Source organism: Zalophus californianus, chromosome 5 (genome assembly GCF_009762305.2).
Source record: "Zalophus californianus isolate mZalCal1 chromosome 5, mZalCal1.pri.v2, whole genome shotgun sequence".
NCBI classification, from domain to species: domain Eukaryota; kingdom Metazoa; phylum Chordata; class Mammalia; order Carnivora; family Otariidae; genus Zalophus; species Zalophus californianus.
The window spans coordinates 108,629,685-108,645,193 of record NC_045599.1 but is presented as its reverse complement, the minus strand read 5'-3'; the positions used below and the strand labels follow the sequence as shown (position 1 = coordinate 108,645,193).

The following is a 15,509-nucleotide window of genomic DNA, read 5'->3' as shown; positions in this document are numbered from 1 at the left end:
CCAAGGGTCTTCTTCCTCCCTCTCCTTCTCTTTCCGCGCCGACCAAGCCAGTCCCAGCCTCCACAGTCTGAGGTCTCCGCCACCCTCAAGCATCCGACTACCTTGCAATACCCGCCATCAGACCCTCATCATCTCCTCTGCACGTCTTTCCACGTATCTGTACCGGGTTGTCCCTCAGTCTTTCCCGCCTTGTCTGGCTTTCTGTCCTATTTCAACCACCCTACCTCCCACCGGTCTACGGGTCCTCTGGCCCTGGTTCTTCGGTTTTATCCTGTCTGCCCTTCTCATGACAGAACTTCTATCCCCGAAAGGTTCCCCCCTCAAATACCCCTCCCTACGTTTGTCCCTCCGCACCCCCGCCCACGTCTGTACTTCTGTACGCCCCCTAATGTGCTCCTCTGTTCCCGGAGTCTGGCCCTCGGTCCAGCCAGGCCCCTGCTCACCAACCCTCCCCCAGCCTGAAGAGTGTGCGGCCCCGTTCCCCGCCCGCACCCTGGTAACTCTTCCCTCTTCCACTTTCTCTACTTTGAACCCATCCCAGCAGAGTCCAGGAAGTAGCCAGGCGCCGGGGACTGGCGGCGGAGGCCCCCAATGGGGCACGCCAGCGGCGGCAGCGACCCCGCCCAGAGAGCGAACGCGGCCAATGGCCGTGCGGAGGCGGGACTTCCGCTGTCCCGCGGAGGGCGGGGGGAGCGAACTGTTGTGGTGCGGAGCGTTGGGCGGGCGGCGGCCGGGCGGCCCAGGGGCTGCCACGGGACTCGGGGCGCAGCCGAGCGGCTGCAGGGGTGGGGCGAGCCTGACGCGCCCCCGCGCCCGGGCGCCGCGGGTTCGAGGCCGGGCCCCGCGCGGGGAGGCCGCGCCACCCCGGGAGAGCTGCCCGGCGGCGAGTTTGCCCCGCAGCCGAAAGAAGGCGGGAGCCGGCGGGGGCCCTCGAAACCCCCTGGCAAGCCGGGCCCGGAGTCCCCGGGGAGCGGCTGCTTCCTGGGACGCCCTCCCGGACGCCCCCGCCGAAGGGTAACGGTTCTGGGCCCCCGGCAGAAGGCGCCTCCGGGTGACCCCCGGCGGGGCCCTGCGAGCCGCGGGAGCCAACCCCGGGGCCTCGAGCGGGGAGGAAAGGGCTTTCCAAACGCGCGGAGCCGGGGGCCGAAGGAGCCGGAGCGCGGCGGAGCGGAGCCGGGCCTCCCGGGCGCGGGGCAGGGCAGCGCCTGGTCTGGGGACGGACTCCGGGACCCTCGGGTGCGGGGGCCTCGGCGACCTGCCCCTCGGGGCGCGCGGCCGCGGAGTGGCCTACAGGGGATCCTCCCGCAGAGGGGCCGGCCCGGGGCGGGGAGATGAACGGCTTTAGCACGGAGGAGGACAGCCGCGAAGGGCCCCCCGCCGCCCCCGCCGCCGCCCCGGGCTACGGCCAGAGCTGCTGCCTCATCGAGGACGGCGAGCGCTGCGTCCGGCCCGCGGGCAACGCCTCCTTCAGCAAGAGGGTCCAGAAGAGCATCTCGCAGAAGAAACTCAAGCTGGACATCGACAAGAGCGTGAGTCCGCCCCCGCCCCTTCCCCTGTCCCCTTTGGGTCCCCGCGCGCCGCCGCCCTCCGGCCGCTGTCCCCGGCTGCGGGCCGGACCCCGGGGCCCTCCCTGCCCTGGGCCTCGCCGCCCTTTCTCTGCAAACTGGGGAGTTGCACTCGGGATTTCAAAGGCCGCTTCAGCGCAGACAGGCTCGGACTGGGATTCTGACCAAATCCGGGAGGTTGGGGGCGGGAGGAGGGGGGCTTCCGAGGACCTTTCCTGCCTGGGAAGATTTGACAACAGTTTAGGGCTTGTTGTATTGGTTTAGATATTGGGGCCCGGAGACCTGGGTTGATTCTGTTGGCCCACGAAGAAGCAAGTGTTGGGGAGAGGGTGATGAAGGGACCCGGCTCTTCTTCAACTTTTCTCTCCTTCTCGGAACCCTGTTATTCCTTCAGAAAAGGAAAGGTGGCAGTTACGTCCCACTCCCCCCACCACCCCCCCCCCCCCCCCCCCCTGCCGCGGCCTCGGCTTCTGGGCTTCTGCAGAGGGTCACCGAGCTCGCTGCTTCGCATGCAGCTGTGGGGGAAATAGGATTTTGAAGGATGTGGCAGAAATAAGGCCAAGGCCAGGTCTTGGGTGGAGGCTCTTTGCAACCCAGGTGACGGGGAGGAAGAAAATCAATTTTCTTAGGGGTAGCTTCTGTAGAAAGGCGTTGGGGGAGGGGGCTTTAAATTTGAATAGAATAGCCCTGTGTTTTGTGCCTAATTATAGTAAAACTTTTCCTGTTATATTTCACCACTTCTAGTTAACAATTCTAAAGATGTGCCTATTGTCAACCAATTAAGAACTTTTTAGTTTGACATCTGTTGCTGCAAGCCTTAAGTGGCTGCCTTGTGATTAGGAATTGGAAATGAGTTAAGGGGGTATTTAATATTCAGGTAGAACTGCTAAAAGCTCAGGTGGTTAACATCCATTCTCTTTTAGGACCAAAATTCCACTGTTGGGGGAAATTAGAGATTGCTTGTTAAACTGAAAGGACACGCACTTTTCTACTTTGGATCTTACAGTTGAAACTGAGGCCCAGAGATAAGAAGTGACAGAGCCAAAGTCACACAGTGACTAAGAGGCTGGTTAATTTCTTAAACCCATTATCTGACTTACTTCCAAGCCCCATGCATAAGCTTTGATGAAGTCCTAATAAATAAAGTCTTCCCACCTCTTCTTCCAGGCTCTTCCCTCCCACCCCCAATTTTTTAATTTATTTTTTTACGTTAACAATTGCAGTACCTTTGCCACTCTTGAAAGATGCTATTTTTTAAAATGGCTGGGGGTGAGTTAATGGCTTTCTTACTACAAATCTCTATCAACGAATGAATGAAAAGATTTCATCAGAGAGCAAACAACTGGCTAGACACTAACGTCCAGATTAGGACACGTGTTGAAGCGAAATGCCTAATTCTAACACAGCAGTGAATTCCTCCGCTTGGAAACACTGCCTACCTTTCGTGTACGTGGTTGGGAGCCTTTACTTGAGCAGCTTATAATATTTTCCTGTCCTTAAAAAAAAAAAAAGGAAGGAGGGAAGGAATTTCCAGTTCTTTTAAAGCCTTGGATGCCATGACATGTGAACAATTGTGTCGCTGCCACTGGGGCACCATTTACCCAGTGACCCCACTGGAGAACCTGTGCTGAGCTGTGTTGGTGGTTTCACACACACTGTCTACAAGAGAGGCAGCAGGAGCCTCGCCCTGGAGTTCCCCAAACATAGTGCTTCTGGAGGAGGAGTGTCTCAAGGTGGGATCACGCAGTATGTTTCAAGGTGGTGGCGCAGAATCATTTCTGAACGGGATTCTACTTCATTCTCACAGGCTTGGGCAGGAATTCAATTCTGAGTAACTGCCATGTTACAGGAATTTTTAGCTGTTGCAGAAAGTTAAAACAGAAAAGAAAAACACTGGAACCTTTGCTACCATCCTCCTTCCTCCACCTGTAGCCCCCAAAGGCCACTGAGCTCTGAAATTTCTGAAAACCAGTACGTACTTGAAAATGGTTAAGAAGAAATAATGACTATTTATCTTGTAAAAGGGCCTAGCAGAGAACCTTTTTAAATAATAGCACCAGAAATCCAGCTCAGGCAGCTTAAACTCATTTCATGTAGACATTGGCCATGTGCTATGAGTTATTAATATATAACATGCTTTCAAACATTCCTCCAATTGACATATTTCTGCTTTATTCTGGAGAAAAGTGGAAGTTGAAAATAGTATAAAGAAAATGCTGGGGTAGGAAAGGACATGCACAAGGGGTCAGAAGGCCTGGGTGACTGACCAGATCATAACCCCATCTGTGTGGCTTCTGTTTATCTCCGTAGAAAATGAGATTGGGGCCAGTGGGGTTACACTGGTGATTGCTAAGTTCTCTTCCATCCAGAATTCCATTATTCTAGTGTCCTGACCTGAAACCTCCCAGCCACAGCTTCAGGAAATCACCTCTTCCACCTGTTCTCCTACCAAGTGTGTCCCTCTATGAATTTGAGGAGCTGCTTCATCTCAGAGTTCGCATGTGGAACTAGCTAACAGGAGGGCCAGCTTCCCATCAGGGAGGGATAGTATGCTTTCTTCCCCGGTAGCAGCATGTCCGATGCACTGTACATCAGCTAGGAGGGATTCGTTGGGACGGTGACACTGGCTGTGTCCTAAAGTCCTTTGGCAGAGTGGATGCCGGCAAGGCTACTTGAATTTGTGACCATATGTAAAAGGTGGCTTTTGCTGGCCGAAGCTGCTCTCAGACAGGAGGGACCGCGTGTGCTGGTACAAGTACGCTTAGAGAATGCCTGCTGTCTGCAAGATGCGGCCACAGTATAAACTGAAAAGTGCTCCGGACTCACTAATCCAACCCCATGGAAGTGCTGCTTCATTGGACTAAAAAAGCAGTTTTCATTATTTTCTCCATGCAAAGATCTGAATTAATTGATGCTGGCTTCCTATCAGCTTAGTTTTGTCTTTAAGAATTTAAGGAATAAATTCAAATTCAGAAGTCTCTCAAGAACATTTGTGTCCATCTGTTCCAGTGTCAGGACCCCCAAGTCATTGACACAGGCACTTTGTTTCTGTTAGGGTTTTGAGTGGCTCCCCCAGCCCACACTAGAAAGTCGGCAGTAGCATCCAGCTTCTTTCATGTGGTTTCTGGGAGAAAGAGACTTTCTGCATCTCTTCCCACTTCTCTTTGTGGACCAGATGTGTGGTGATGCAAGGAGTATTATTCTGATACACAGGAATAAAGTTTTTCAGATGTCCTACAGTAGGAGCTGTTGTCAGTGTAAAAATAGGAAGTCCCGTCTACCATTACCACAGTCCCTTCTTTCCTCCTTCCTGGGACAGTACAGTGCCTTCCAGCCCATTGTAAATTCATAACTCCTGTAAGTCACATCACTCTCTGTTTCAAAAACCTTGGGGGACTCTGTCTAGTCTGAAGGAAAGTCTAAGCAGTTCTCGTGCCCCCACCCCTGAATCTCTTGGTCATCCATATTTGAAACTCTTAAGTCTTGGCTCGTCTTCCCATCTGGAATGCTTCCTGTCTACCCATAAATCCTCCTGTTTAGTCAGGGACCTCTACACTGACTATCCCAGCCACAGGCCTCTCTCCCTTGGCTGAACCCCTGCCATTTATTATCTCTAGCCTTCAGGGGGAACTTAGTTTATAAACTGTTGCCCAGTGTGATGGTAGTGTTTGTGTCCCTTTGTTGGCTTCTTGTTCTTCACCTCAACAGTAAACTTCTGGAAACTAGGGCCTCCATGTTGTTCTTCCTTCTGTCTCTCTAATGCCTGGCAAAGAAGAGAAGCCCCATAGTTCGGTAGATACCTGTTGCTGTTCCCATGGAATTGGCAAGTCTCACTTTAATTTGCTTCCTATCAGGTAAGACACCTGTATATCTGCGACTTCCACAAAAATTTCATCCAGAGCGTACGAAATAAAAGGAAGAGGAAGACAAGTGATGATGGCGGAGATTCTCCTGAGCACGATACTGACATTCCTGAGGTAAAAGTCAAAGAAGTCCGCCTGAGAAAGCTGGAAGAATGGATTCTAATGTGATCTTTATCTCTGGCATGGTCCGCTTTTTGGATTAAGAAATAATTTTAGTCCCCTTTGTTTTGCTGTGGTTTATCTGAAAAGTGCATCATAGAATCATGGTAATATTGAATCTGAGAGCTGAAAACTTAGAAATCAGCTGGTCTCACTGCCCCATCGTTTTACAGACAGGCACAGAGACCCGAGGTCACACATAGAGTTCGGGACCTCTGGGCCACTGCCCTTTCCACTAGGCCCTACTGCCTTTCCTCAGGAAGCCCCTGATACATTCTTGAATATAACCACAATGTCAAGTTTTTTAAAACTCTTTTTGCCTTTAGAGTTGGAGACTGAGCTTGTATGGATTGGGGGAAGTTACTGGCCCTCTGTTTTCTGATCTGCAGAATGAAGGTGTACATTGTCAGTTCATATCAGCTCTGGTCCCTGGTTCCCCAGCTCTGGTTCCCCAGGAGCCATTCCAAAGTCAGTTATACGGGCCCAGGGTTTCTCAGCCCTGACTCTGCTTTGTCGTGGGGGCTATCCTGTGCATCACTGGATGTTTAGCAGCATCCCTGGATTCTGCCCATTAGATGCCAGTCACCAAAGTAGTGACCATCAAAAAATGCCTCCAGACATTAGAGGATGTCCTCTGGGGGCAAAACCAACCCTTGCTGAGGACCATTGCCCTGGACGATGAGACCTAGGCTTCTTGAACCTTCAGGGTGCCGGTGCCTATTGAGCAAGGCTACAGAAAGGAGTATTGGATTTTTTTTCTAAGTTGTTTTCACTTAAGACTCAGCAGAAGAAAACCCGTTTGTAATGTACATTGACTATTTGACACGTGAATATTTCATAAGGCAACCGCCTGTTAGCACTCAGAGTGGAAATGACTGCGTAGGAATAGAAAGAGTAGGCGGGCCTCTGCAGATGTGGAGAAAGCCTTTGAAAATATGGTCCTTTCCCTCTGCCCCTCCCTGTATCCCTTTTTCTGGCATTGGTTTACAGTATTTTTCTATTGCCTTCAGCATTGGTATTATTATTTCATAAAGAAATGGATGTATTCAATTTCAGTGCTTTTTACAAAAAAAAAAAAAAGGGGTTTGAGGAATGTTTTGAAAAGAATGAAGGACTTTGGTCCCTCATATTGATCATTCATTTTGTTTTTAAGTGCTCTCCACCTGCCTGAAGCAAGAACATCTCTTTTAGAGGCAGGTAAAAGCAGCCCAACTTTCTGGGCCTTCAATACTTAATGACTGTGCAGCTTTCCTCTCTTCCTGTGTTAGAAAAAAAGGGGGGGTCCTTTCCCTCTGTTATCCAGTCATTTGCAGGGACCCCAACCTAACCTGCTGATTTGTATATTCACCACGGTAGCTTTCGAGTTTTCTCTGGAGAGTTGTTCAGGGTTCTGACACCTGAAGGCTGAGCCTAGGGAAGAACTCTGGGAACAGGAGTACCTCCCGCTGTCCTATCTCACGCCCCTCCATCTGGTCTGCTACCAAGCTCAAGCCTGTCTTCCTCCAGGATGCCTGTCTGGGTTTACCTTTGCTCCCCATGCTTGGTGTCCCCCTCTGGTATCACCAGCTTCCAAAGCTCAACTTGAGCATCTCATTTCCGATCACGGCTACAGCACGGTCGCCTACACCCCCCATCAATCTTCCCTACAAACCACCACTAGATCCGTCTTCCTGAACGTCACCCCCCTACCACCTATGGTCGCTCCTTCTGCTTTTCAAGACATGTTACCCTCCAGTCTCACCTTTTAAACCCATCGTGATTGCCTATGACACCCGAGTCTGTCTCTTCATCTCCTGGCTTTCTGTGCTCATGGTCTTCTCTCTCATTCCCTAGTCTAGTCCTGTTACTTGCCGCCTCTCTAAGCCCTGCTCTCCTTAGCTCTAAGTTTCACCGCCTCCGTGAGCTTCCTGGGACCACCCCTCCCCAGCTAGAACTCTTTTTCCACTGTTTTGTTTGGTTTTTTTTTGGTTCTCCCAGCCAGTTATTAGTCCTCATGGACCATTTCTAAGACATCTCTGTAGTCCTCTTCCCCCCTCCCCCCGCGCCCCTCCTAGTGTAGTGCTGGGCACGAAGCGTGCTCCCGGTGAGCCGTGGCTAGTCAGGTGATGGATAATGTGTTTCTCCTCTTCTCTCCAGGTTGATCTGTTCCAGCTGCAGGTGAACACTCTACGGCGTTATAAACGACACTACAAATTGCAGACCAGACCAGGCTTCAATAAGGCCCAGTTAGCAGAAGTAGGTAGACAAATTGCACTGCAAAAAGAGAGAGCCAGCATTGTGCTTCTGATGGTGACCTTGGTTCTCCCTGCTGCTACGTGTGTCTGTTGATCATAATGCCCTGCAAGTAACTTCCTAGTTCTGCAAGTAACTTCCTGTTCCTTCTCTCGTACAGTCTAGAATCCCACACCTGTAAGACCTGGAAAGGCCCTCTTTCTATAAAAGAAACCATGGCACTGAGAGAGGAAAAAACTTGCTTAAAATCACACAGCAAATTAGTAGTAGAACTGAGCCTTGAATCTCCAGACTCCTGATTATAAGTTCTGAGTGTGCTTTTGTTTGTGCATTTGTTTGAATCTTGTTTTGTAAGATTCCATATAAATATGGTTCTTCCTGCACATCCAGTGTGTCAGATTAATCACCCCAAAACCTTTGCTCATATTCTGTGGGAGCTATTCTTTTTCTTTAGTTTTTCCTTTGATTTCTTCTCTGATGTTGGTAATGGAAGTATTTATTATAATGAATAGAACCCAAGAAATTTTTCTCTTACCCTGAGCTCTTAGTACAATTCAGAGGGGGAGGAATGCTCTATTGGCCCTTATTTGAACATACTGACAGCCTGGCTTGATACTTCTGTCCTGTTGGCATTTGTGCGGGTTTCCTCTCGTCCCTCTTTTCTCAATGTGCTTTTCTGCCTATTGTTGAAAATACGGAAGATGGAAAAAAGAACAACAGAATGCTACCATCCAGAGGTCACCACGCGGTGGTGCTAGTTCTCGGACTCTTGATCTGTCCTAGCTCCCTCAGTCCATTCAAAGATTTCCTTAAAGTTTGACAGCCCCATTGGTTTTTGGTCTTTCCTTTAGGGGTTTCTTGCTGATCCATCATTTTTTCTTAAACTTCCTTCCCCAGCATCTAGATAAAACAGAGATCGAAGAGCACAACTCTTTTCTACTTTAAGGTCACATCACCCATTTGGCAGCATTCCCCTGCTGAAAGGGATGGGATGAGGTGGGGCAAGGGCAGACCTGCATTATGAGGACTTGTAAAACCAAGCCAAGTGTCAGGAGCACACAGTAAATGACGAATTCTTTTTCGAATGTGATGTGTTTTTCAAGTGGCAGCTATGTAGTATTTAGATGAATTCTTGGGTCAAACACTTATATCTGTCCCAACTGGCTATTCATTTGACACAGTTTTAAAAAGACGCTTTTCTGCCCGGTGGTGCCAGGGCCTGAGAGCTGGTGATGGTAGCAGCTAGCCAAGCAGAGCCATCCCCACCTAACTCCTCCTTGGGGGTGCCCTTGAGATTATGCCATGATGGACAGTTAGCTGCCACTGAAATAGAACTGCACCTTGTCAATGTTGTGGGTTCAAGCGCTGCTTTTGGAAGCCTTGAAACCAAGTCACCCAGCCGCCTGGGAGAGAAGGGCGTCTTGAGTTCTGCAGCACTGAGTTCTGCAGGGATCATAACCCCCTCCCTAGCTCTGGAAGCTAACCCCTGCTCCGTCTTTTGCACAGTTCAGAATTTGTGGTCCTGATGTATACGATGCTTTAATGGACTCTGGTGTTTTCCCCCACGCAGACTGTCAGCCGACACTTCAGGAACATACCTGTGAATGAAAAAGAGACGCTCGCCTACTTCATTTACATGGTGAAGAGTAACAAGAGTCGGCTGGACCAGAAATCAGAGGGCGGCAAACAGCTTGAGTGAGGATCAAGTGCATCAAGGAATGAAGTATAATGCTGAACGCACAGGTGAAATCTACGTGTAAGCCCGTAAAGACTGTTCAATTTTATTGTAAATAAAAAAGTTTGAATGATGAATACTGTAAATCTTTTTGGTCAGGAGGATTATATTCTCATGTTCAGCATGTGCATACAAAGACTTTCTTTTAAGGCAACTACCGGACTGAAAAAACAAGATCGCTGAGAGATTTAAAAATGATGTATTGCAGCATTCAACAACGCATTAAGTCAATTCTACCGGAAATGTGGGATAAAAAATATCCTGGTACTCACCTTGTACGACCACTCTGCCTTGTGTGAGGTATAGGCCTGGAAGAGCAGTGGGGTGCAGCTAACCAGAGAGGCACGAGTAGACCCCAGTCTGGTGGGCACAGTCGTGCCCCGCTTTGTTGCCGGCTGTGTCGTTGATCAGCAAATCGGTTTGACAGTGGTCTCCCTCACTGGCCGCTGCCCGGCACACAGTAAGCACTCAGTATGGGTGGCCAACTGCCAGCCTGGTAGCATCTGCTTCACACCTCCAGTTAATGAGACCTTTGCCATTTCTGTGGCTCACCACTTAACTTCTAGAATGTGGAGGAAATCCTGATGCACCAACAGGAGGTTCCTCATCAGAAGAGGATTTGAGGGCAGTCGCAGGCACCAAGCTATGTTGGCGGAGAGGTTCCAGAAACACTGATGCAGGGGCCCTCACGGGAGATGCAGCTCTTTGTACATCACTCTGTGCTTTACTCTTTGGGGTGAAATTATAAAGTATGACTTCAGTCATCCTCCTAGGCCATAAATACTTTGATAAATGGAGATATTTAGTGATTTGGGGCTCGTGTTTTCAGAAATACTAATCCTTAGTTCACAACCACCAAGAAAACTGCCAAGGATCATGTGATTCCTGCTCAGAAGTCCACTTCTGGGATAAAAGGTCTGACTGGCCGTGACTCCGTGGGCTTGGGGTCACCAGCAAATCATGGGTTTGAGCAACAAAGGTCAGTGCCATCTGATACTCATTTTTGTGAGCCGTTTACCTCCCTCGGGGGGGCCGGAGATTGCTACAACAATTTTTTTTAAATATGAATAATTACCTGATTTTTTTTTTGAAGTTCAAAAACTCAGATTCCTGTATCTTACCATATCAGAGCCAAAGTCTCCTTTGAAAACAAAGCTTTATATCCAAAAGTATGCTTTTGCAAAAGTTTCTAAAGCGTGCGCTAGGGGACAAAAGGTATGAATAGGGGATGGAAGAAAAGACCTTGGATTCCGGGTTCTGACCGTCGTGACACGTGTTGCGGTCAAAAGCGTCATCTTCTTACTCAGTTTTAATTGTCAGTGCTTTCTTAGGCCTTAAATTATAAAAGGAGCCGTGGATGGCCTATCCCGGCAGAGAGTTTTAATGTCTCGTAAATGGCTTACTCTGAGCATCAGCACAGAGAAGTCCGAACACAACCCCCGCTAAGCAGGGCGGTGCAGTGTCTGAAGGCTGGGTTCTGCGGGGCAGAGGACCGTGCTGTCTGTGGATTGGGGACAGGCCACCCCCTCACTAAATTGCAGTGTGTTCCATTGCAGCAAAGTGTGCACCAGTGTTCAAAAATCATGTCTAGCAGATTGCAGCCTTTTTAAATATGTATAAACGAATGTACATAGAACATATTCTAGGCTATGAGGCGATCTTATTTTAATACACCCAGCTGTGGATGGCACATCAAGGTGCTCTCTGAGTGTTTTTAGTCATTCAGATTCAGTATGTAGAGACTGTCTCACTGCTTATAGCTGAAGGATGTTGATGTGCAGACATCAAGAAGCTCAAAGTTCTGTTGCTTATATAGGTTTTTCTCCTGAGAGACTGAGTTAGAAAGTCTTGAAGGCATCAAACACCAGGCCCCCTTTGTCAAGGGGAGTGTGTTCTCATCGGGCCACAGTTTGGGGGGCAGATGGCACCTACAGGTGAAGGCATGGGTAACCTGCTCTCTGGAAATGTCCATCTCTTACTGAGAAAATGTATCTTTCTGACATTGAAGTGAAAATCGCCGATGTGTAGGTCATGTCACTATTTCTCTAACAGCAAATCTGTTTCCCAGTTGAGGGAGACAACAGTACATTTCTGTACAAGAAGCTGTGGTGTTGGGATCCATCTGTTCCCGTGTCTCTAAGAATATTTTTGTTCCAGTGTGAAGCCTGGGGAAACGCTCACCTTCAGCCAGATGCTCTGCGCACCTGAGTCCACCCTGCCACCTTCCCTCAAAAGAGAGGTGCTTTTGGAAAATAGAGGCTGTGGGTATCTTTTCAACTTTTGAAAACATGTCATATGAGAGAAAGGACAAAACTATATGAACTTACGATTTTCTTGTGTGCAGAAATCTGTTCTTTCATCAAACCACTAAGCCACTTGCCTTAGCCTCTTCTGCAGTTTCCCAAGGCTTCATCTGTGGGCAGGAGACTTCTGCCTGTTAGAAATGGCTCCGAAGCAGTGGAGTTTGGGGAAAGCAGCGTTCATCTTGGCTGCCTACATTTTTATACACCTGCCAAGGACTCTTGCGCTTCTCTCCACCTATAATGTTGCAACATTGCCTTCTCTCCTCTTGGTGCTCCTGGGCAAAACTGGAATGGAAATCCAGAGCTGACCTTGTCTTCTTAAAGAGTACGGTTCCTGCCTCGGTCCGGCTTGGTATGGTTCTTTCATATACCCTGAAGGTTGTCACGTGGAAATGCCAGTATCCTGCCACTCATGTTGCTTCGATTTAGGGTTTTAAAAAAACAAATGGACAAACTTCTTATTTCAGCAAACTCTTAGGTTGGCAACATCACGGGGAAAAGCTCATAGCCAAATCCCACGAGAGATTGAAACCAAAGGCGTCAGGATTGGCATTGTAAAATGACAAGGAATTTCACTTACGTGTTAGAGCCACCAAGTTGTCAGAAGTTCCTGTCGTAGCTAAATACTCACTGCTAGGCTTCCAGAGAACAGATATCAATAATCGTTTGCAGCTGGAATGTTGCATCTAACCTTGGCATTTCAGCTGCTTATTTTGTGGGAACTTTTTGGTTAATATCCCGCAGGACAACTGCCTGGTGGAAGGGAGAAAGTAGGAGAGGGTACTTACTCGAGGGGTCTTGTCTGTTGAAATAGGCTGTCCAGACCATGGATCCCAGAGAAGTTGCTCCATGGAAGTCACCTGAAGGCTCTCGGTCGTTATGATGGTGAGATCCAAAAGTTGGGAAAGGGTCTTTAAGTCATCAGTCCAGTCTTCCCACAGGTGCTGACATTCTGCCTACAACTGTCCCACCAAGGGTTTGAGCAGTGTGGGCTTAAACACCTTTGAGGTCAGGGAACTCACTACCTCCTGGGGAAGCCTGCTCCATCTCTATAAACCTCTGGCTTTTCTGTGTTCTCTGTCATTTCCATCTTAGTCTCTGCCCAGCAGGGGCCGTGTGGAACAAGTTGTTCATCTTGGTCAAGGACCCTCATTGCTGGCACTGCCCCGGGGCACGGCAGTTGTCTTTTGGAAGGGAGCAGCTAGCAGATAGATATTTTGGTGTCCTGGCTGTCTTTCCCCTTTAGTATGGGTCCACTTAGTTCCTTGTTGAAGGATGTTGTGGAAACCCCATCAGCCTGGTTCTCCCGTGTTCTTGCGGAAGCTGATGGAGGGGGTCAGGGAGGAGGGGATGCTATCAGCCTGATTAAAAAAATAACCTAAGAAGGGATGGGGCCCTAGTTCTGTGTTTGCCCCACAAAAACTGATGCTCACGTCACTTAGGAAAAGTTTTAGCTAGGAGATTGTAAAATACTGCTCTGTGTGGAGTTTACGGGCTCCATGGCTGCTGAGAGCTTGTACCTTAAGATTTCTGCAAGTACTTCTACACATTGTTTTTATGGAGAAAACAAAGCTTAGGACCTTGGGGGAGGGGCACGTCACATGTCTCTGTGTCTAAGAAGTGCCATATTTTCAAGCTGGAAAGTCTTGTTACTCTTGCCCCATCATTCATTTTGAAGACAGGAAACTGACATTGAGGACGACCTGTCTGAGTCACGGGACACTGTCTGGACTAACCTCCTGTCCTTCTGACCTGTCCAGAGCTCTTCTCACTCTGACTTGCACATGACTCGAGTCCTGTTCAGAGTAAGCTGCCTTCAGATATTTGCGACCTTGCCACTGGGCAGAGAGGTCCCCAAGGCCAGCCTGGCTCCCAGGGCCTGTGAACCAACCTGCTGGACTCAAGGCTGTGTGACACGATCAGGAAAGCAGTTGAGTTTTGCCAAACGAACGTGAGGGGAGAACAGAATTAGCTGATGATTTAAGACCAGAGTTCAGAAGTCCTGGCGGGAGGTGTAGTGTTGTCCTAGAATGGAAATTCTCATGAAATGGGCTTGCTCTGAGATCTGTTGGTCAGACTTCTGCCTTACAGGTGGTCCTTTGGGCTTGTGTCATTCGGTCAGCCCTGAGTCCGACAGACACCACTCTGAGGCCCTGTGATTCGCGGCCTCCCAGTCCCCATTACTGGGCTCGACAGTTGAACCGAAGGACAGGTGAACTCGAGGTCATGGCCCGGGAAGCATGGTGCTTTGGGGCGCCTTTTTATTCCCTTCATTTCATTACAGACCGTTTCCAAGTTCAAGGTGAGGAAGGGTAAAGTTGATCTGACGTTTTGAGGTGGAGTTTAGTCTGGGGCCCGGTGGGACCTCTTCCTAAGGTAGAAATGTCTACACGCCGTTATTTCATCTAGCTTGTGTCCTAAACCACGAAGCCTTTGGTTGCTCTCACTCCACGAGCACCTCGTCACCAGGGGTGGAGGGTTGTGCGGGACCCCTGCTGTACGTGTCTGCTGTCCGTGATGCCCATCGGAATGTTTTCGCCGTGTGGGTTTGTGTTGCATTTTGTAACTGCCTTATCAAAAAGCAAGTGCCCTTCCATTCCAGGCCTCCTCATATTGTACTTGTTTCCTGCCAAATTCGGAGGATCATTTGTATTTTAATTTTGTAATCTATGGCTCTGTACTGTTGAAAGGCTCTCAATTCTGTGGGGTCTCCTTAGTATGTATGTGACTTTTCATGTTGCAATATCACACAGATGGGATGGCCCGACTTTCGCTCTTAATAAACGATCTGAATGAGTAACGAGAGACACATTCTGTTGTTCTCCTTGACCGTCCACATGGACTTCGGATGCTTTCACTTCCGTATTTGGCCCCAGGCTGTGTCGTACAGCGATCGGTGACGATGGTCTTTCCTCCGGGCTCTGAGTACTGGCTCCCACGTTCCCCCCTTCCAATCCCAGTGCACAGCGAGTGAGCTTAGGTGGTGAGGTTGATTCCTGCTCTCTCACTCCTGTGGAGAGAGACTGAGGTGTCTGACCGCCAGAGGCTGGAGCCTGAATGCTGCAGAACATCCCAGATACCCTGAGCAAAAAGAGTTTGCTCGGGGTCTGTAGGTAGCCATCTCTATGGACCCTCAGGAACCTGGCTGGAGGACTGCAAGCCGAAATGCCTGTGGGGGGCAGCTGGGGAACACAGGTCCCTCCTGAGGGCAGTCGCTCCTCAGCTCCAGCCTGTTGTCGCCACGTGGGGATGCCAGCCCTGTGTGGCCACTGCTCAAAATTTCACAAAAGGACCTGGTCTAGATTATCTAGATTATTAATGTTCAGATGTCTCAAAAACATCTCTCACAGGGTGTGGACTAGTGTTTCTTCACATACAGTAGAGGCTTGCTATTTAGAGTTGGTTCATCATCTGAACACTTGTTAGAAATGCAGAACCTCTGCCCCCCTCGCCTGCCAACTGCCTACTGAGTCAGGTCCATGTTTTAAAAAAGTCCTCAGGCAAGTCACATGCTGACGATGGGGCTACCTGACCGCGTTTCTCTGGTGGGGGCCCCTGAGGCCACGGGTGGGTGGGGGGCGCGGTGAGGCCCTTGCCCAGCTGCGCCTCGGACGCCAGGCTTTCATTTCATGTCTGCACCTTTAGCGCCCTT

General features: G+C 49.5%; 1 protein-coding gene across 2 annotated transcripts; it reads left to right on the top strand.

The window, feature by feature from the left end:
• Positions 1-709: 709 nt before the first annotated feature.
• On the top strand, positions 710-14,664 carry SAP30L (SAP30 like). 2 transcript variants are annotated; one of them, XM_027605882.2, is made up of 4 exons: positions 712-1,529; positions 5,420-5,542; positions 7,724-7,822; positions 9,390-14,664. In XM_027605882.2, exons 1-4 carry the CDS (start codon positions 1,332-1,334, stop codon positions 9,516-9,518), a joined length of 549 nt encoding a protein of 182 aa, XP_027461683.1. In that variant the 5' UTR covers positions 712-1,331; the 3' UTR covers positions 9,519-14,664. The 2 variants fall into 2 exon arrangements, with proteins under 2 accessions (XP_027461684.1, XP_027461683.1); XM_027605883.2 differs by lacking the exon at positions 7,724-7,822 and having other exon boundaries at positions 710-1,529.
• Positions 14,665-15,509: the final 845 nt, after the last annotated feature.